We start from the raw sequence: 21,012 nt of genomic DNA on the forward strand, positions 1-21,012 counted from the left end.
AGATACTGAAATTAAGCGAGGGTACAGGCAGTTTTCTGTTCCTTCCAGGGCTCTCAGCAAGTCTCCAGTAATTGTGTGTACTAGGCAAGGACCTTCTGTATATGAAAACATAATACATCATATGTTTGCTGTTTATACAAAGGATGTAGTCTGTGCACAAAAATGATGCATAATACACTTTTATATCACATTAGTACTGCATAGATATAAGAAGCTGCAATGTTAACTTTAAGAATTTAACACACACAACAGAAAAGGAAATGCGAGAGGTAGCGTGTTAAGAAAATAAATACAATATGCCCAGAAGTGTATTATTTACTTAGACTGGTAGGAGTTTTCCTTGATCTGTCTTCTAAAATTCTCTTTTCTCTTCACAAGCATTCAGAAGCTTCACTCTTAATGATTTTCTCCAACAACATGAACTCTCTTTAGCCTGCCCATTCACATTAAACAGATGTGGCCCTATCAGTGACTAGTGGGAGCAACTCCCATAGGGCATGTAATCATATTACTGAATATTTCTCCTATAGACAATGGCAGTTCCTGTAGATCCTCTCCCCCAGTAAACATTTGTTATGCATAGATTTCAGTCCTGATTTGTTTCAGCAATGGGAGCCGTGTGAAAGCCGACAGAGTCACAATGATACTTGGACTGTAAGAGATTTTAGATCGTACTGTAACTCCATTTGCTCTAGAGAGATTTTAATATGAGATTTTGATGTCTTTTGATGACACTCATGAAAGAAACAAACAGCTATGAAATCGAAAATGCACATTTTAAGATGCAAAACTAAGCTTATTCACATTTCAAGAACAATGAGAAAAGTTTGTTTTGAAAGTGAGACCTGTATTCCTACTAAGAAAAAGGGTGTCTTCTCTCATAAATGTAATGAGTCACAGGAAATTCTGAATGTTTTCTTTTATGAATCACAGCATAGTCCTGGACAGCACAGTAATCTCTTCCTTATACAACTGGTTCATGACCCTGAAAGTAAATTCATATTGGCAGACTCAGCCACCTCATGTTAAGTCCTCCTAACTTTGAAATTCACACAGCAGCTGGGTTTGCCCAGGTAGAATGAATCAGCATCAGCACATTTATCTGTAAACCCTCTGATACAGGCTTTTATCTGTGTTGCATAAGGTATTATACAGAGGAACACCAAGTTTGGCTGCCTCCATGGGACACCATTGCGGAAATAATTTATTTTCTCAAGTAGTTGAGTTTCAGCTTTGGAAACACTGAAGTGCCAAAATATTACAAAAAGTGATGCCTTCACCTTTAGAAAAATTACCTTGTTAGATTTTTCAAAAGAAAATACCTTCATAGCTGAATGGTCATGGGCACAAAAAAGCACATCTGATTTAGGATGCCCCTGTAAGGATATACAGATTGTTTTTTGGGTTTGTTGGGTAAGAACATCGAAGCATCAACCTGATTCATAAGATTTTCCACAGAGGAGTCCTAAATGTGCTGTTTTCCTGCTTCAGTAGGTTCTCAAGCGCTGTATGGGTCATCACAGTGCCACAGCCAGTTCCAGAGGAGCAGCTGCCCACCAGGAAGCACAGGCTGAGCTCAGACTGGATGGCAGAAAAATGCAACACTGTCATGAGATGCAATCTAAGAAGCTGAAAAGGGACTGAAACTAACAGATCAGAAGAAAAAGTTTTTAAAAAGGCATATATTGGAAAACTGAAATTTAAAAACATATTTTCTCTCTGCACTTTTATATGTTCTAAAATTTCAAGAGGAAGAACATGGGAAGACTACTTCAGGAGACAGACTGGGCCTCCATTTCTCTTGATCAATTATAAACATATTCTGAATCTGATTTTGAAATCTTTAGTTCTCTGTGAAAATGTGAAAGTTACCAAAGCAGCAAATAGTAATGGATCAGTAGATAATTGAGTACAGATTCAATCTCTATTAAGAAGAGGCAATTTGGAAAAAGATAGTTGGAAAGGGTGGACTATTATGGCAGCCAGAGTGTATGAAGCTGCCTTAAAGGGTAAGAAATAGCAGTGCATCAAGAAAAAAGATTTAGCTCCAGCGTCACTGTACATTCTTTTCACAAATGTCTTGACTTTGCCTATGACTGTTATGTAGTGTGCCATTACAAGAGTTAATGATCCATTAGGGTTTCCTGTTAAAAATGGCTTTACTCAAAAGTTTCACACTCAGCTTTAAAAATAAGTGTTGAGCTTCAAGACAGTATAAAAAGCAATAACCCAGGAGCTCAGCTGTGAGCAAAACCTGGCAGAGCAAGCATCACATCCTTCTTACCCTCAGAAGCAGCAAACTCAAAAATGAGTACAAAGATATCCATGGGGATGACTAAAACAGACATCACTATAGAAAGAGATAACAAGTCACTCGATGTAGATGTAAGAGTAGAGTGGAAATGACATAGGAAGACATATAAGGAAAAGGGAAAAATTAGGGTGATACAAAGAAAGAAAATAAGAATGGAAAAGTGTTGATGAAGCACAAAAGAAACTAAGAGAAAAGGGGGAGAGGGGGGATAGTCAAATAGGAAAGGAAAAAAGACATGCAGTTTGACAAGTTAAGAAGCTGAATGAGAGAGGGCAGTGGGGGAAGAAAAGTGGACATGGAATTAAGGAGAAGTAGGAGAAGATGGGCAGAAAGAGTGAAATGGAATAAATTAAGGAGAAACAGTAAGGAAGGATGAAGCAAACATTCATTGAGGCTGGTGGTTTATTTGCATTGATTACCAGTCATACAGGATATTGCTGCAGGCTTGGAAAAGTATTTTGAACACTTGCGTTAGCAATTGTTGGGTGCTCTGGATTCCATAGACAAATAACAAGGAGAACCTGTAACTGCTCATTATTTAGAAAACATCACGAAAAACCCTACTGGACAGAATGCTGCACCCAGTTCCAAAGCAAAGTGATCCTGCTTCCCTGGGGAGTGAGGTCAGTCCTACAAATTATCTCTCAATTAAGATCAAGGTGGAGAATTTTGAGCTGGCCCTCCCTGAAATAAATGTCTCTATCAACAGGTTTCTTCAAAATCATCAGATGTCATTAGAATTATTGTATACATTTTTATAAAATACACTTCCAGATCTGGGCAGAATAGCTGCATAAACTGATGGTTGGAAGGAATGATCAATTAATATGTCTAAACTTGTGACTGCAGATAGTAAATAACAATATTCAGAGAAAAGTGCTTCAGATTCTCCTAGAATTACAACATGTCTTAGGAATAATTAAGCATATGTGTATTGAGGGAAGTCTGAGAAATACCACTAAGAAGGAGTCTAAAAATCTTAAGACTTAAATCATAAAAACGTTTCCAACCTTTAGCACCACTGATAACAAGTCCCAGCTCTGCACAGACCGACACACAGACAACTTCATGGTCATGACCAGTTAAAACAGCACGAGGAGCTGGATAATCACCTGTTAAAAAAATTAGAAAGTGAGAAAAAAAAGAAAAAGAAAACAAGGGGATGCCAAATCAGACATGGTTTATCAACAAAACAACTTTGCTGTAATTTGCTTGAAATCATTAAGCGTGAGAGAGGTGCAGTGTGATTAAATATCTCATACTTAGGATACCGAGCAAAATATATTCAGATATCATAAAGCATCAAAACCGCAGCTTACCAGTCCCTTAATGAATTAATTAAAAGAACACAAAGTGTGGTGCTATTGAAAGCAGATGTAATGTAAAGGCCTGCTATTGAACATATATGTCTCCAGACTTAAGGTATGAACCCAAAGAACTTAGGATGTTCCTTTTATAATGATCCTAATTTGTTTTTGTGAAACTGGGGGTAGGAAAAGAAGAGAAGAACAGCACTGTGCTAGAAACAAACTACTGCTGCATAGGTAGTATTGATTCAGAGACACATGGAATGGTCACAAATTAAAATATGCCTAAAAATGGTTATTGTTACACATAATTATATATTTATTTATTTATAGATACTATAAATATATATTCAGGACTGAAATATATTTCATTTTGGTTTCGAACAAGTGGGCATTTATAGAGTATTTACATGACAAAGAGCAACATTTCTATTCTTTCTAATAAGAACAGATGCTGACAACCTAATGGTTAGTATTTGATAGTATTGCTCTGTCAAGCTAAGAAAGTAAATTGGCAAAAAAGAATTAGCAACTTGCTAGATAACACAGAGTTCACATCATTATATTTGCATTGTATGCAAATGAAATACAGGAAATTGGGATATTCAAAAGGACCAGAGCTCTGCAAGTGTAGTTCACATACTAAAAGAAATTACCTAGGGAAGTACAGATAAATTACTGTAACATTAATTCTGTATAAAGTAACAAAATACTTAATCCAAACTTTTTTCAACAAGAATTAGAAGCAAAAAATCTCACTAATACCAGTCACCTTTAATTCCAAAGTTGGACTGAAAGCCTTATCTTGTTTTGCTGGGATGAGTGGTACAGTTGGTAGAGATAACTATTAAATGATATATACTAATATGTAACTATATTAAAACAGGCTCCCTTTACTTTTTTCAACATATTTTTTATGGTAGTACAATGTTTTGATTTAAACTAGTTTTATATGCAACTGACTATGGACAGCATGGATGGCACAGAAGCTGGGTCAATAAGAAATCTTAATTTTTTTTTTTTCCATAGAGAGGTATGTACTATGAGCTACATATAAGGATTTTGGAAACCAGGGTTTGGAAAATCAGTTTGGAAATCAGCTTTCAGTTAGGAAACAATTCAGTTTTGGACACAATAGTACAGAGTGTGCCAATCTTACAAGTTATTCCAATGTACGGACACATTAAAAATTTCTTAACCTCTATGGCAAACAGCAACCTCAATAAATCCTAGTTTCCCAAACTTTAGTCTATATTGCAAAAAATAACCTTTTTAGTCTGGAAACTGAAGATGTGAACTGAAAACTGAGATTTACTGCTAGGGAAGGATGAATGTCAGAAGTAACAGAAAGATTATTTGTGTAACTCATCAAAGATATTTTGATTTTTATAATTTTCCCATCAACATTGCTTTGGCCACTTCATGTCCTTTCAAGGGTTTCTTTCCTCCAAGTGCATAACATAAAAACAAACAAACAAAAAAAGGGGGCAATTAGTTAAGTTCGAAATTCTCCACTTTTTTTTTCTTCTGGATGTCCTCCTGGGAAAAAGAGGATTATGTTCAATGGCCATCTTGGCTCAAGCTATGATTATAGAAGTGTCATCAGACTGCATCAAAATGGATGACTGAAATTATTAAATGGCTAAAATTTTTGAAGGAAAAGAAATAATGCAATTTTCAGAAGGACATTTTCCTCAGTGTTTCCTAGGAAAGTTCTATAATATCAAGGAACTGTAAAATTCCAGAATACACCAAAAAAGCATATTTCATTGACTTCTTTATTTATAAAGGAAAATGCTGATAGGAAACAACTTCCCTGAAGCATAGATCTATGAGTCTTATTTTGTCCTGTTTTTCAGTAAATACAAATTAAAACAGAATAACAATATTAGGAGTAACTGCCCAGCAGTAATTGAAAATGGGATTTTTTTTCCCTTCGGGCTCAAAGAAAAAATTATTCACTGATACTTTCTACAGAAAAAGCTGTGGCATGAACCCCAGTCATATTACATTTTATTGCAAAGGAAAGAAGCTGTGAACTCCAGGAATCATTCAAAATCTAGCAAAATATTCTGTCACTGTCACATCACCACTGATAGATGCAGCCAGAGGTCAAAGGCTGCAGCTCTAAGGGAATTGCAGGTGAAAATATCCTACCTAAGAACTGAGATACCATCACTGTAAACTCCCTGTGATTTCCCCAAAGGTGCACCTTTGAACTGAATTACTAGAGGGCAGAAGGAAAAAATGTGCTGTATTTCCAAACAAGTAAGTTTTTCTAGAAAGTGTAAAATAACACACATCTTTCCTTCTTGCTGAAAAATATAATGCTTAATATTATTGTAAGGTTCTTTGGGAACAGATGGTGCTCCTGCATAACAAAGAAAAAAAGAAGAGGGAAAGAAAGACAAAAGACTGTTACTATTTCTCTCATATTGTCCTTTTCCAGGAATTGTGTACAGATTTCTATGGGGACACATTTAGGAGGCTTCTGTATAAAGAAACATGAGAGCACATGGCAAATTTTAGCTTCCATTTCATCTCTCACTTTGACAAAAGCAAGTACAAGGCTATACCTGAATTACTAGCTGAAACAGAATTTACTTTGCTATTTGCTTTACTGCCAGGACTTTTCAGGGGTGCTCATCAGAAAACAAAATTTTAGAAAATACAATGGCTTTCATGGAAGTAAAAATGTATGAGCCTTCTCAAATTTTTACTGTCAGAAAAAAAAATCTTAGCGTTTGATTAAAAGATAATGCTACAACCAATGAATATGAGTATCTCAAAACAGAAAACAGTCAATAACAATGCTCATAACATGAGGAAGCAATGAGTGTAAAAGAAAGACTGCTGACAGGAAAATATTAGTATATTCAAACTATTCCCAGCTCTAGGAAGCAGGGCTGGTTTATTTGCTGAGGAGTATTGTATATAGCTACAAACAGTTCACCCAGGTGAGAGGGCTTTCAGGTACCTTGCACTAATCCAGAAGGTAAAATACAGTGCAGCACATGAGATTATGGATTTGTAGCATCTCTTCTTATCTCTTTTACTAAATTGCTTTGGGATCTTGGGCAAGTTGCAGAACCACCCTGAACTGTAAAATTCCCACGGAGCATGCTGTGTAGCATGGACGCTGACATGTGTTGATAAAATACTACAGATAACTGCATTATCTCTGGTGGATTATTGGCTCTTTCCCCTTTACATAGCAGCCTTGGAAGAGAGATGCCTTTGGCAACCAGAGCAGAGATGGTACCAGTAAAAATTACGAACTAATTTTCAAAGAGCTTCTGCTCTGGCAGTGCTAAGATATTCAAAATTTTGTTATTTCAAAAATTACTACTAAACTGTACAAACTTAAAAGTGCCATAATAACTCCTTAAACAGACAAAGCAGATAGCGCATGTGCCCATGTGCTAGTGCAGGGCCTTCAGACAGACAGCCAGTCCTCTTGGTGCAGAGCACACTGGTGATTATTTTTAAACTGCTGCCATTTCAAGGCTAAGCTAGGGCATATTAAAATGTGATAGTGAAAGGGGTATAATAAAATAATAAAAGGGACACAAAACAACAAGTGAAAGTTCTGAGCTCAGAATAACTACTTTTTCAAGACACAAACCTTAGAACTCTTAATGTTCACAATTTCAAATTGTTTCAAAATTATGTTATGTAAAAGGAACACATAAAGATATACTTCATGACAGACACAGAGAAATGTATGTTGGCTTGACAAAGATATTTTATGGTAAAGTTTACCCTCCCTTTCAGATACATACTGAATACACTCACTGGGACAGGATGAATTCTTAGCACCTGTGAAGATTATGTTATAATGCTAAACAAACCCATCTTATGTCTGATACAGCATTTTTCAATGGTCAGCACAGTTGCTGTTAGAAAAAGTGGGGCTAACTCCCACACCTCTTGTGACCATCCTCTTGGAAGCTACAAGAGGTAATGAGAAATGTCAAGTCCCAAGATCAATGAAATTTCAGGCTCTAGGGAAAAAACAGGAATGCATTGATCCTTTTAAAGAACACCAGTCAGAGGGTGAATGTAATATATTGCATGGAGGGGCTCAAGAGGATAAGCGGCCAGGTCCAACATACTTACCTGACGAAAAATTCAATCAGCCTTTAGCACAAGCTGCCTACCCTTCCTTTCTTTCATGCAGGAGTCTGATTCCAATTAAAGTGTGCAAATTAATTTTTATCACTTCCAAATTACTTTCTGAATTTGTGTCTGTTTCAGATGAAAGCATCTGTCCCTCACTTTTCTGCAATTCTATCATCCACTTTGGTGTATCTGTTCAAAGACTCTGAGAAAGTTCTCATTTTCAAAGTCACTTGTTTGAAAGAGACATTCAATAAAGTAATCATAAAATATAAAAATAAAACAGCTATAATGATACATGCAGAACTCCAGGGCATATCATATACTTTCTTTGCTCCTTTTTTGTGATGACTAATACAGTTGCCATGTGAGAAGAAATTTGTATACAAATTAGCACTCAGCTAAAACAAATCCCTATATATCATAAGAGAAGAAAAATCAAAACAAAAATTGTCCAACTCCATCACAATAATTTTTCTATTCAGTCTCTGAGAACTGCAAAGATTTACATTTCCCATATCACTTCAAACAAATAAAGTAAGCAAACAATGTCCTTTGCATGTGCCGTGTCTTACTAAGAGAAAACAGATACCTTTCACTGCTCTTGCAACTGCAGCAGATTTATACAATCTGCTCATCAACTTAATAAGGTACAGATTCAGATTAGCTATTTCAGATGGGCAATTTTGGCTCAGAAAGTAGATATCTGACCCTGGCAAGAGGACTAAGCTTCATTCAGTTCAGTGTTTGCCCAGTAGGTGGTATTTAAGTAAGCAAGGATAAAGAAAGAATGGGAAGTTCAAACATACATAAACCCTGCATTCAGCTGCCCTTCAGCCTAAAGGAAATCATACCACATCTCTTATGTTCCAGAAGCATTCCCAAACATCAGCCTCTAATCTAGTCTTAACAGGACCTCCAACATCACCACTGTTGGAGCTTAGCGATGGCACGAGACCGATGTTGAACTAGAGAAAGTACAAACAGGGACAAGATTTGCCCTACATGCTACTGTTGAAGGTATGTAGCACATCACTCCTGATGTCTTGATTTATTTCTATACCAAATCATCATGACATGTAGCATGCATAAATATGAGCATAGAAAAGAATTTTGCTTTTGACCAAATCTGGAGGTTCTCAAAGCCCCATCCTATGATAACTTATAGCTGATAGCACATGCTTGTGAACATGGGAATGAGGGCTTTAATTTCCCCAGCCTCTAGAGGTCAAGAATGTAGTCTTCTACTTCCTGGACAAGTACTCTCACCTGAAGATTTCCTTCAAGTGTTTTCAGAAAGCTACTGTATGGAAAGCATTGCATTTAAAACCTGGTAAAACTTCACTCTCCTCATAGTAATTGTGAGAGATGTCAAGAGGTTTGCCAAGTGCAAACAAAACCAGAAACTCATTTTTGACAGTTACTGTAGAATAAAAATGATAACTTGATAAATGTATTGCTTGGAAAAAATATTTTAAAATTATAAAATTAAGTTTACGATGCTCTCATAGGCAACCTTTCAACTACTGAGCTAGATCAGTCACTTGCCTCTTTTCTCAGTTCTCCTCTTTAAACAAGAGCTGGTTCTGTATTTCCCACAGACCCAGGTGAAGTGACCCACTGAACATACATTCTTCAGCAGAAGGTTCTACAGAAGTCTGACGGGTTAGGTTGTTGACATACTTGTTTTTTAGTAAAGATTACATCTACCTCATGGATTCTGTAATAGGAATTTTAGTAGAATCCATAAGAAATTTGATCTGACAATCTTTAGCCTCAGAGTATTTCACAATAAATTCTGATTTCTATGTTTTTGAATGAAATGGTATCTATATTTTTCTATACAAATGTCAAAGCACACAAACTGTTTAGGACTGTAGGTCTGCTTTTTCTCCCCTTTAAGATTTTCTGAAACAACTAAACATTCATTGGTAACTGGATGTATTGAAGCTAAAATTGATAATTAGCCGTCTTTCAGCTTAGATAAAGTCAAACATCTAACCCAGGTAATTACTATACCTGACATTTTTCTTTGAGTTCTTCACCTTCTTATATCCTCTGGTATAAAGCACCTTATCTGTATCTCCAGATGATAGCTTTTAAAAAAGCCAATATCCCTTTTTTTCCCCTCTGAAAATATAATCTACATCTTTCTGGAAATTAATTCTAAAGATGTTAATTAATTGGATTGGATCTACATTGATCATATCACTTTCATTTTTCCTACAAGGAAACCTTCTAACAGCTCTACTATATACTACTAATCTACTACAGAAGAGTAGATTAGGAAATATTTCTTTATTACTTTGGTGGCTTTAACTATGTAAAAGTTCAAACATATTTTCATAAGGATTGTTGAGAATGCTTCACTCTTGGAAATTAGTTTAAACGGAATCAGTCATATGACAGTCATCATGTCTGCTCGTGGTAGCAAGCAGAAACTACTAGGCATTACTTCAGCAGAAACATTTAGTAATTTTAGAAGTTTTTAAAGGCACTGTGTTTTTGTGATCTACCCCCATTAATGTATGCTCATGAAAAGTCAAAGTAGCTGTCAATAATGACATATTTCCAACACATGTAGTTCTGGTGATAGTACAGTACTAGTATATAATTAGCATATCCATGGTAGCTTCAATCCAATGAATAGAGATAGAAATAATAGAAATGCCATCACTCTTCCTCAGCGTGAGTCTTCAACATGCCTTCAACATGAATATTAAAAAATCTTATCAATGTGTTTCAAAGCTACCACAGTGGTCTTGGGTACTTAATCTCCCTGAGTTCTGTTACCTATGCCTGTAAGATTTCATTTGACTGCATGTGGCTATCTGCAGCACAGTCTCCTATTAATCTGACCATAAGGCCATTTCTTCAGCAAAACAGGACCTTATCCACACAGAGGCAGAGACAGAGAGCAAGTCATACAAGTAATTTTTGTTTTCATTTATTTCTGTCAGCCAGGTCATATCCTTCCTTTCATAAAATTAAAGACTTTCAAAGCAGACAATTCCAAAGTTATACAGCTAAGATATTAAATCTGAGATACAAATGCACTTTTGAGCATTCAGATTTGTAAGTGATGACAGAATAATACCAGAACTAAAATAATTCTAACTGGAAAAGAATTGAAGCAGTTTGTATCAGCCAGAAAGGAGATGCTAATTGCAAGGCTGTCCAAGCCCTTTGCAATCGAGGGAGGAAAGCAGAAAGTCTTACATTTTTTTCTTTAATGAGAGTAGAAAGATCTTCTTATTTTTCTCTTATCATAGAAATGACTAATACTTTAAAAATGGCATCTACCTAAACAAACTGCTAAGACATGAAAATCCTTGTCAGACTGAATTTATCCATATTGGAGAATTACATACCAAAAAAGTAATGGAATATAGGCAAAAATTACAGAAATTTGTTATTGGAACACAGTTTTCTTCTTTCTCCTCTGTTTCCTCTGTTATAAAAGCAAATAAAATCTCATGAGAAAGCAAGGCTTTTATGTCTCCCTTTTACTCTGCTTATAGACAAAATGAAAAAAAAAATCAAAATTCAATAAAAGGTTTCTTGCTGCAAAATTAACAAAATATTTACTTTGAAACACATAAAACACTTTTCTACCAGCCATTCAGTTGAAGAAATACTTTCACTTAGATGTCTGTAACTGACAGTGCTGCCTCCAGTCAGTATTTGAATCAGAGATCAGAACTGATAGTGACAGATTCTTACATTTTTATCCAAAGACAAAATTCTTCTGTTAAAAATTATCATTAGAAATCAGAGGCTTCTTTAAGTGAAATGGGTTTAGTGTTGTATAAAACAGTTCTGGTATATGGATAAAAGCTGCTCTTTAGCTGCAGCCATATCTCTGGCTTGGGTGATGGGATCTTTAAATTAGTGGCGCAATTTAAATGTCCTTTTGCATAAATTATTATTATTGTGTCCCACTGACTCTGCAAAGCACTGATAGTTAGTCCCATGCAAATGAAACGTAAACTTTTCCTGACATTTTATCTTCTTCTATTTTTATTCAGTCTTATTGCTCCCCCAAACTATAGAAAGACCTTTCTCAAGAGAGTTTCATTTAATTCCATGGCATGTGAGACATTCCTTTTTTGAAAAGGCAAGCAGCTGATATAGCATGCTGTAGCACAAAAGGAGTAAGTTGAAATGCCAAAAAATATTTCCAGGGAAAGGGAAGTCAAAATATAGTGATATATGTCCTATCACTTAAAGGCCACAACCATCTTGTTCTGGTTTAAGATGACATGATGCTATAAGTGATAAAGGCAATAACAAACTTAGGAACTATACTCCCATCCTATTATCTCTTAACATGTAGAGAGCATTTAAACATTTTTTTGGCAAGCAATTAATACATTGCTTAGCATGTGGTGCTCTTCTCATATGAACTTTCAACCTGTAAGCAAAGTTATTGATATTTTTGGTAATAACTTCTGAAGCTGAAAGAAGGAACGTTAAAACAAAGAGGTGTGACAGAAGACCTCTGGGAGAGGTGTTATTTAAAGGACACTTACTGCTGTTTGGATTGTCACCTATGATGTGATGCCGGCCGCTCCAGTACCAAAGCAGCAATGTAGCGTCACGAGACCCAGACACGATGTAGCAATCACCCCCAATGTAGGACTCCGACCTGGCCAGGCAAGTCACGACATCCCAGTGGCCAAACACAATCTGAGTTAATTTACCTGGTGGGAATGCAAAGTCATACAAATTCAGTTTTCTTTTAGCAGCATTTAGAAATCATTAACTATATAATTAATATTCAGCTCAAATGCAACTTTTGTTTCATGTCCCATAATTAAAGTTCACTAAATGCTACAAGAAGATTAAAAAAATCACAAAGATTAAACTTTTTTTTCCACCTTTTTTTTTCAGTCTTGTTGAAGGCTGTGCTCTGTGGCAATCCATAGTCTAGCCCTTATCTCTGAAAATCAAGGGACTGCTGTAGTCACTGAATATTAAGTGGAGTTATGGCTCCATCAGTATTTAAGCAATGGCATTAGAACAGTATTTATGAATTTCATGAGTGATATGCATTAGACTGTAGATGAACTTTTTCATAATTGTGCTACATTATCATTTTAAAATGTGTATTTCTTCTATGTTAATGTCAAACTAAGGTTTACTATGATTATCACCTCCTCCTTTTTATTATTACAATTAGTTTTTAGCAATATACTTAGTGACACTAGGCAAAGTAATCAGACAAAGGAACAAAATATTGGTTCCTGTAGCAGGATATTCAACCTAATTCCTTACTGCATGAAATAAGTAGAGCTAGAAATAATAGATACATAAAAATATTGTAACAAACACTTGGTTGATTCTTTTGACATGATAAATTTCCTGAAGATAATTGTGGTTTTCAAAAGTTGCTATTAATAAAACTTTATTCCATTTCCTTTTAAATCCTCTATCTTCCATTAAAAAAAATCTTAAAGTTATCATGCTGAAACAGTAATGAAGGGTTTTACAAACTGCCCTTTACCATTTATTGACATGTAAGCACAAGTATTAGATATCGTACTATTAAGACAATAGCCTTTGTCCAATTTGTGAGCCAGGAAGAACCAGAGAGCTGTATTTGAGGTTACCTGTTTCTGTGGAATAAACTCGAAAGCTCTTGTCCCAGAAACCACAGATAAGAATGTAGCGATTATCTGCCGTGACCACGAAGCAATGCGCGTTGATCTGGATGCTCTGATCCACAAGGTCTGTGATCTGACGTTTGTTCACACCAGAGTTATTGGCTGTAACGAAATGCAAAACACATTTTACATGTAAGCCATTCCAACACCTTCCTGTCATCCATTTACAGGAGAAAATGAATACATTTAACTTTCAATGAACTGTGAATTTGTTGTTGAGTAAGCATTTTGAATATGAACATTTAGAGCTGTCTATATGGGTGTCAGAAATACAAAATTATTGTGAGATTTCTAGTTCTCTTTTGAATAAGAGATAAGATTTTACAGGAGATGACAATTTCTTATAAGTTGCCTGATGCACTGCATAATATGTGGTAATAATTTTATTGCTCAGCTGAAGTAGTCTTTCAAAACAATCTGAACCAGGGGAAAGTAGCAATATGAAATCAATAATAACAATACTGCAGAGAGCCAGCTCTTGCTGGTTGGTATCTCTTTCACAAAAACCAGCTTGTATTGTGTGGCCTTGACAACCCTACACCTTCAGAAGCTTAACCAGATTAAAGACATACAGATTCAACCAATGAATGAGGGGAGACCTTATTGTGGTCTTCAGCATCCTCATGAGGGGAAGTGGAGGAGCAGGTACTGACCTCTTTACTCTTGTGATCAGGGACAGAACTCAAGGAAAAGGTGTGAATCTCAGTTTAAGGGGATGTTTGCTTTTGATATCAGGGAAATGTTTTTTACCCAGAGGATGGCTGGGCCCTGGAACTGGCTCCTCAGGGAAGTGGTCACACAACCAGCCTGGGAGAGTTCAAGAAGAGTTTGGACAATGCTCTTAGGACATGGTGTGACGCTTGTGTGAGGTCCTGCACAGAGCCAGGAGTTGGATGTGATGCTCCTGATGGGTCTCTTTCAACTAAGCATATTTTATGATTCCATGACTCTATTCAAACCTAAAGTGATTTTCCAGTACAGGAAAAGTAAGTGTTATCATCTGCTCCTCTAGCAGGGACCCAGGCCAAGGACAGTACTTTAAAAAGAGGTAATGACATCTAGAAACTGCTCCAGACCAAGGGAAAAGGAATGGTTCATGCAGAATTCCACCAACCCAACTGCCAAATGGAGCTGGTGAGAAGGATACTAACAACTTGGAGCCCACAGCTAAACGTGCTCTGTCCTCCCTGTGACACAGCAGACAAGATATGGCAACACCATAAAAGTGTTCTCCATCTCAGTATTAACTTTCTAAAAGTTGAGTATATAATCTAAGTTAATTTTATCCACTCCATCCAGTCTCACTGGAGAAGAAGATATTTTTTCACATGACAAGTCATCTCACACTGTAATATCAGTCTAAGTGCTAGACAGCTCCAGAGGAGAGTTTGTCTTTTTACAGTAGATATGGAGGGAATCTTGACAACTAACTTCAGTTACCCAAAGCCAGGGAGGTAAAAAACACTCTGAAAAATATGTTTCTCCTAACATAAGAACAACCTAATGCAGACAATAATCTGATTTGTCCCTATTTTTTGCTATTCTACTTCAAGTGCTCACAACTGCACGAATGAGAGATTCAGTCAAAAAACCCCCACTCCATTCTATTTTAAAATTGTTCGTGGAAGTTAATATCATGTTTGCATACATTCTAAGAACACATATTTAAATTACCAGACCCTCTATGTCCATTAGCTGAAAGATAATGAATAGCAAATTACTCAAATTTCCAGAACAGATGGGCACAAAAGTTGTGCCTTAGCTTGTGAGAGAAAAACTAAAGAGAAAACCAATGTCATTATATGAGATCAAATGAAGCACACAGAATACGAAAGCTAACTCTCCTGAGGTACTTCTATGTAAATCTTTTAAACATTAATATTGTGAACATTGACACAGAAAAAAAATGGAACTTTATATCTGGCTATGTTTAAAAATGTATTTTTTTTCCTCAACAATGCTACAAACTTGTCCCTAAGAACCTTTCCTATCCCAAATTTCTATTTCAAATTTCTGAACTCCCTCCCCACTACAAATCAAATAAGTTCAATAATGAAAATTTATAATCATTAGGAAATCCTGAAATCTAACAATTTTAGCAGATTCTATTTCTCAAATAATTCACATTCTCAAAAAAATCTGGATTTTAAAAATACTATCAATTTAAAAGCCAGTCATTATTAAATAAGTATTGTTGACTAAATCCAAATCATAAAGTGAATGAAAATAAATTGATCTGCATCTGCACTGATAAACATAGTGCTGGCTGTAAAAAATATATGCTATCTCCATAGGACCCTCAAGTTTTATTTTACTAATGTGACCTGATAAGAGAACAGAATTGTAGATATGGGTCGACAATTAAGTGACTTAATTGGTTGTTTCTTAAATACCAGTTGCTGGTGATGTTAATAACAAATAGCATTCATGTAATTCATTCAACATCAACAGCTAATGCTTTTTAATTCTTCAGGACTGACAAGAATAAATACTTTCCTATTTTCTCTGTTAAATGAAGCGTAATATACAAATATAGATTAATCAATAATTCCTGAAAATGCCAATTTCAAATATATTGCTACATTTTCATCTTGACATACCAATCAATGGATCCATTTCAATTGGAAGATGATGGGCTTGATCCAAAGAGTATCCTGGGGCTCCCCGGAGGCCTACACATGAAAGGAGGAATAAAGCACATAGAAACCTTTTGACATTACTTTTCTAGGTTTAAAAGTTCATTATTGGATTAATATATATTTTTAGAAAGTAGCTTTTCACTATTTGCTTTATTAATGTCTTAAGATTTCTTTCTCTGTGCTTCACAAATATGCATTTGTTAATTCTTCGTTTACATAAAAGTAACTATAAATGTAGAAGCATCAACTTCATCACAACTTTTGCAGCCACACGCATTCATTAAATAACTCATTTAAAATAGTATAAAAGATTTTTATTTTTACTTTTGAGCAGAGATCTTAGCACAGAAAATAAAGTTAATTAAATTAAACATTTTTATGAGTTTCTTGCATATGGAAGCCTGTATGTGACAGAAACTTGGACCTTTTCATGGATTTATCTAAAAGTTTTAGATGTAAAACTGTAGGGTACAGTAAATGTGCCACAATTATTCCTGTTCGTTTTATTCTAAGCAGTCCTTAAGATGTTCAAATGTGCATTAGAGGCTGCAAATTTAGTGTTATCTTGTCATGCACAGATGGCATTGCTTTGGCTCTTCTGAGTGCCTTCCCTGGCATATAAATCAAATAGTGACTACTGAAAACACCATTTTTGTCACGAACTGCCACCTTGCACAAGAATACCCTCTATAATAGGACAAACAGATTTCTGAAGAATAAAGTCCATTTTCTACTACTGCAATAGACAACTGGAAGAGGTAAAAGAAAAGCTAGCTCTGCCATTTTCAGAAAGAAATAGCTCTGAGAACTTCTTCCCTTCTTTCTGTCTCCTTTCAAAGCCCAAGCAGTTTGGGACAGATCTTTACTGGTATTAACTTAGATTCATCCACTTCTATTATGAGATGTCTCTGTAAATGCCTCCTGCTGTTTGCTAATTCCAAAGCTCTACATACATTCTACAACAAGTGGTCTGTGCATACATTTCTGTAGATAAACTTATCCTTTATATTAGAGTAATGCTTTATTAAAACAATGTTATGGCAATAGTAGGAAATTGATACCCTGTCCTGGATTAGCCTCCTGCAAAATAAGCAACATTGCCAAGCAGGATGTAAAAGTTAAGAAAATCATTACAATCAGGTTTGATTCTCTAAACAGTTTTATTTTCCTCTCTTTCTATTATAATATATTTAGAAAGTATTCCTTTTTTTTTTTAATTTAGATCAGAGGTTTACAAATGGTGTGAAACTGAATTTAGGGTTAATTCATGCCTTGAATTCTGAATTTTTGCAGCACGACTTATGTTTTACAAGAGTATAAAGGAAAACTTAAAACCTTACTGTCATATGCATCATGAAGACCAACCAAGCTTCAGCTAAACTAAACTAAAGGATTTCAAATGACAGTTTTTAAGGAACCATTTGAACTCCAGCATACTGCAATATTAATGAAATTAATTCCTTCACAATGAAGTAGAGGTAGGAATTTTGGGTTCTCTTGACTTAAAAATCTGGATGAGAAAGGGCTACTCCAGAACCAAATAAGCTTCCTCAAATAGAGGAGACATGAATGATGATGGGTATAGAGTATTTGGACAGAATCCCTGAAAAATCAAAGGAAAATAATTAGGAATTAGCCAATCAATGTTAGTCAAAGGTGTATTAAAACAACACAGGAGAGTTTCTGCACCTCCAAATCATTCCTGACACTGGAATCTTCCATTGAGGACATTGTCACTAAATACTTTTAAAAAATGCTGGGGTTTTTTTCCCCTCTAGATTTTTACCATTTGTTTTAAAGACATGGGAAAAAACATTTTTTACATGTAATGTAGTTGCACCTGATGGAGTACTTAAATGTTTCCAAATATTGCAGCGCGAGGGCTATCGCTGTAGCAAGTGAAAATGAAACCTGTTTGTTCCCTCATGTACCTCATGTACCTGAGAAAATGAAACCTGTTTGTTCCCTCATGTCCCTCATGGCCTCACCACCTATTTAGCAATGCTTGGAACAGCCTTAGCACCTGCATGTCCAGGTGACATGGACAGTCCTAATGACAATATGGAGAGGTGAGCAGAGGGGCTGGAAGGGAATTTTGGGATGGCCCCATTGGATGGGCTTTTGTGAGGGAATGAGGAAACTTCTCAGAATAGTTCAGTGTCCAGCTGCTTAGACTTGCTTAGGGTCCCAGATAATCCAACAGCGACCCAGGGGAAGGCTTATGACAGGATCCTGAAATCTCTCTCAAGCAGCAGATGGGGATATACACTCTCTAGCATGTCAGTATGTATTCCTGAAACCTGGGACATATTAATGTTTGCTGTGTCGAGAGCAACAGCAGTCTCCTGAAAAGAATTCTATCCAAAGCTGATCCTGAAGTAATCGCAGATCGATTGGCTGCCATGGTGATGTGCTGCTGTTAAGGAGAGTGTTTCTAGGAATGACACCAGAGAAAACAGAAGCTGTGATTATTTGACACAAACCAGAAGAAACAGTAAATTTTGGTGCACAGGCAGGGGAGTGAGCTAAATTGCACTCAAATTTAAAGCTGCGTTGTTAAGGTCTCCAAATTTGAATGAAGCGTGCCTGCGAGGACCCACCTACTGTGTTGTGCCACCGATTGACTGCAAACAGCCTGCTGCAAGTGACTGTCACCACGGCAGGGATGGTCAGGTGGGGCAGCGTGTTGGCTGCCACATGTGTGACAGGGGAATTGGATGGGAACTTCAGCACCATGATGACATCCTGCTGCATCTGATCTTTAAACATGAGGGGGCTCTGTGGAAGGAAACACTGTTGAGTAGAAAGGAGAAAAGAGCAGAAGAAAACAGAAGGGATAACACAATTAGTGAGGAGGTCTGAGGGAAAACGAGGTTAAAAAAGAGCAGGCAAGCATGTGCACATACAGGGAAAACAACACTACCTGTGCATCTACTCTAGTGATGGAGGAGAGCAAGATCACAAGCTATTGTTGGAACATTACATGAGGATAAATAGAGAATAGGTATGGTAAGGGTTATCATTATAGGGTACAAAATGACCATTAGCATTAATTAGCATACAGTAAAATGTAAAATTATTCAGTAATTAATATTCATAGAGATATGTCTTAATGAGTTAATCAATTAACACATAATGAATATTAATTCTCTAACCTACAACAGTTGAAAAATAAATTTTTTATGGTGAATCAAAAACACACAGATATTTTTCTTAATGAATTCCTCATATGAAATACAGCACTTCCAAACACAGACAATTTAATTCTAAGTAAAGCATATGCTTATTAACGAGTCTGTAACCTAATAAGGTTATAAAAACCTAAACCTGTTCCATGATTCTGCAAATGATACAATTGTTTGTACGTGGACAAGGATAGCTATTGAGTACTGGTTTTAAGGAGGTTTTTCCCAGCCACTGTTATAACAAAATGAATTATTTCTAAAAGGTCAAATATTCCTTTCTGCTTATCACCTTGAATTATTAAAAACATATTATCCATATCTTAAGAATGTAAAATAAATATTATCTAAGTTTGACTTGTACACACTTAAAATAATACAACAACCACTTCCAGATCAATTTCCACTTTCACAGTGTACAGCTACATAGAGAGATTTCCTAATAGATAGACAAAATGATTGAAACTACTGCATGTATTACTGTTGATTTACAAAGCTTAAAAAAAACTAGCTGTAAGGATTTCATCAAAGGCACTCAGGGCACAGAATTCTGTCTTGTTCAGTCTGGCTATTTAATACGATTCTTTGTAAGAAAGATAGAGAAGAATGTGATGGAAATGAATTTTGGAGTCTGAATTGAAACTCAAAATATACATTTCATTCTCCTGAGGGAATGGGCGGGAGGATTCCAGCATGATTTGAACTCCAATACTTCATTTTTGTCAAGCAGACATTGTTCATAAATCAGCCCCTAACAATGCATCCTTTAAAACAACACAACATACTCACTCTAAGGAAAGCCTGCAGTCATTCCCACCACTTGCAGAAACAAGAATGCAAATATGTATTTATCAAGTTTATATTTTTTAAGATGGACCTTTCTTATACCATATTAGTAAGGAAAATCCAGGACTGTTTGAAGCTAAAGCCAGTCACCTCCACCTTGCTCTGCTAGATCCCTGTGATTTGTTGCTACCCAAAGTAAGTATGGCTGCATGGGTAATGGGGGCATCAAAAGTGTTGCTTTAATGAGTACTTTATGACCTACAAGGGACCCTAAGGTTCAAAGGGAATGCATTCCCAGCCAGCAGTCATGTCTCACCAGGTGCATGGCAGAGCTCCGAGGTGGATGGGGCTCAATGAGCAACTGCGATGGCGTCTGTCCAAAGTTCTGTATCTGCGCCTCCATGGCCTGCGGGCAGAGGAGAGGGACTGTCAGGAGCAATATGCATCAAGGAGAGAGGTCAACACACTGTGTGACAATGCAGGCATATCCCAAGTCAGCCATGAAAAAAGTCCAGAAAATTCACCCGGTGCTCTCCTCCCAGGCTGCAGACTCATCCAAGTGTTAGTATTTTGTAGACAAGCTTTGCTTCTCCTTTCAAGCATGCTTCAGTTAACCAACTAACCATTCTCATCTCCAGTAACTGGCGTTATATGTGAAAATGTTAACCTGTGAGGACATGCAGTTCAGGTCTTGAGAGAGCTTTTGGGGTTTTTGCACTAAAAAGAACATATATACCTTAATAAAGTCCTTTGTAAGGAGGAAAGTATGAGGGTCTCTAATAAAATAAGCCTCTGGAATCTTAAATGGGGGGAAAAGAAAAGAAAACTGAGAAATAAAATTTATGTATTAAATATAATAATAAAAAGTAGTATTTCAACAACATTACTAGATGAAAAGAAAAAAAGGAATGCCAGAAACAAACCTTATCAGGCACAGTAACTCTAATGTAGAAATCTTTCAATTTGCATACATTCACTGAATATTTATTTTATCCTTAA

The 21,012-nt window shown here is 36.2% G+C and overlaps 1 protein-coding gene across 1 annotated transcript in view; it reads right to left on the reverse strand.

The window, feature by feature from the left end:
- Positions 1-21,012, reverse strand: part of NBEA (neurobeachin) — a 373,019-nt gene that overhangs the window by 3,241 nt on the left and 348,766 nt on the right. Inside the window, 7 exon segments of the mRNA XM_031061401.1 lie at positions 2-95; positions 3,325-3,426; positions 12,273-12,443; positions 13,353-13,508; positions 16,007-16,078; positions 18,646-18,838; positions 20,330-20,419. Of these exon segments, the coding sequence (XP_030917261.1) occupies positions 2-95; positions 3,325-3,426; positions 12,273-12,443; positions 13,353-13,508; positions 16,007-16,078; positions 18,646-18,838; positions 20,330-20,419 (878 nt within the window).

This window comes from Geospiza fortis, unplaced genomic scaffold (assembly GCF_000277835.1).
Source record: "Geospiza fortis unplaced genomic scaffold, GeoFor_1.0 scaffold181, whole genome shotgun sequence".
NCBI classification, from domain to species: domain Eukaryota; kingdom Metazoa; phylum Chordata; class Aves; order Passeriformes; family Thraupidae; genus Geospiza; species Geospiza fortis.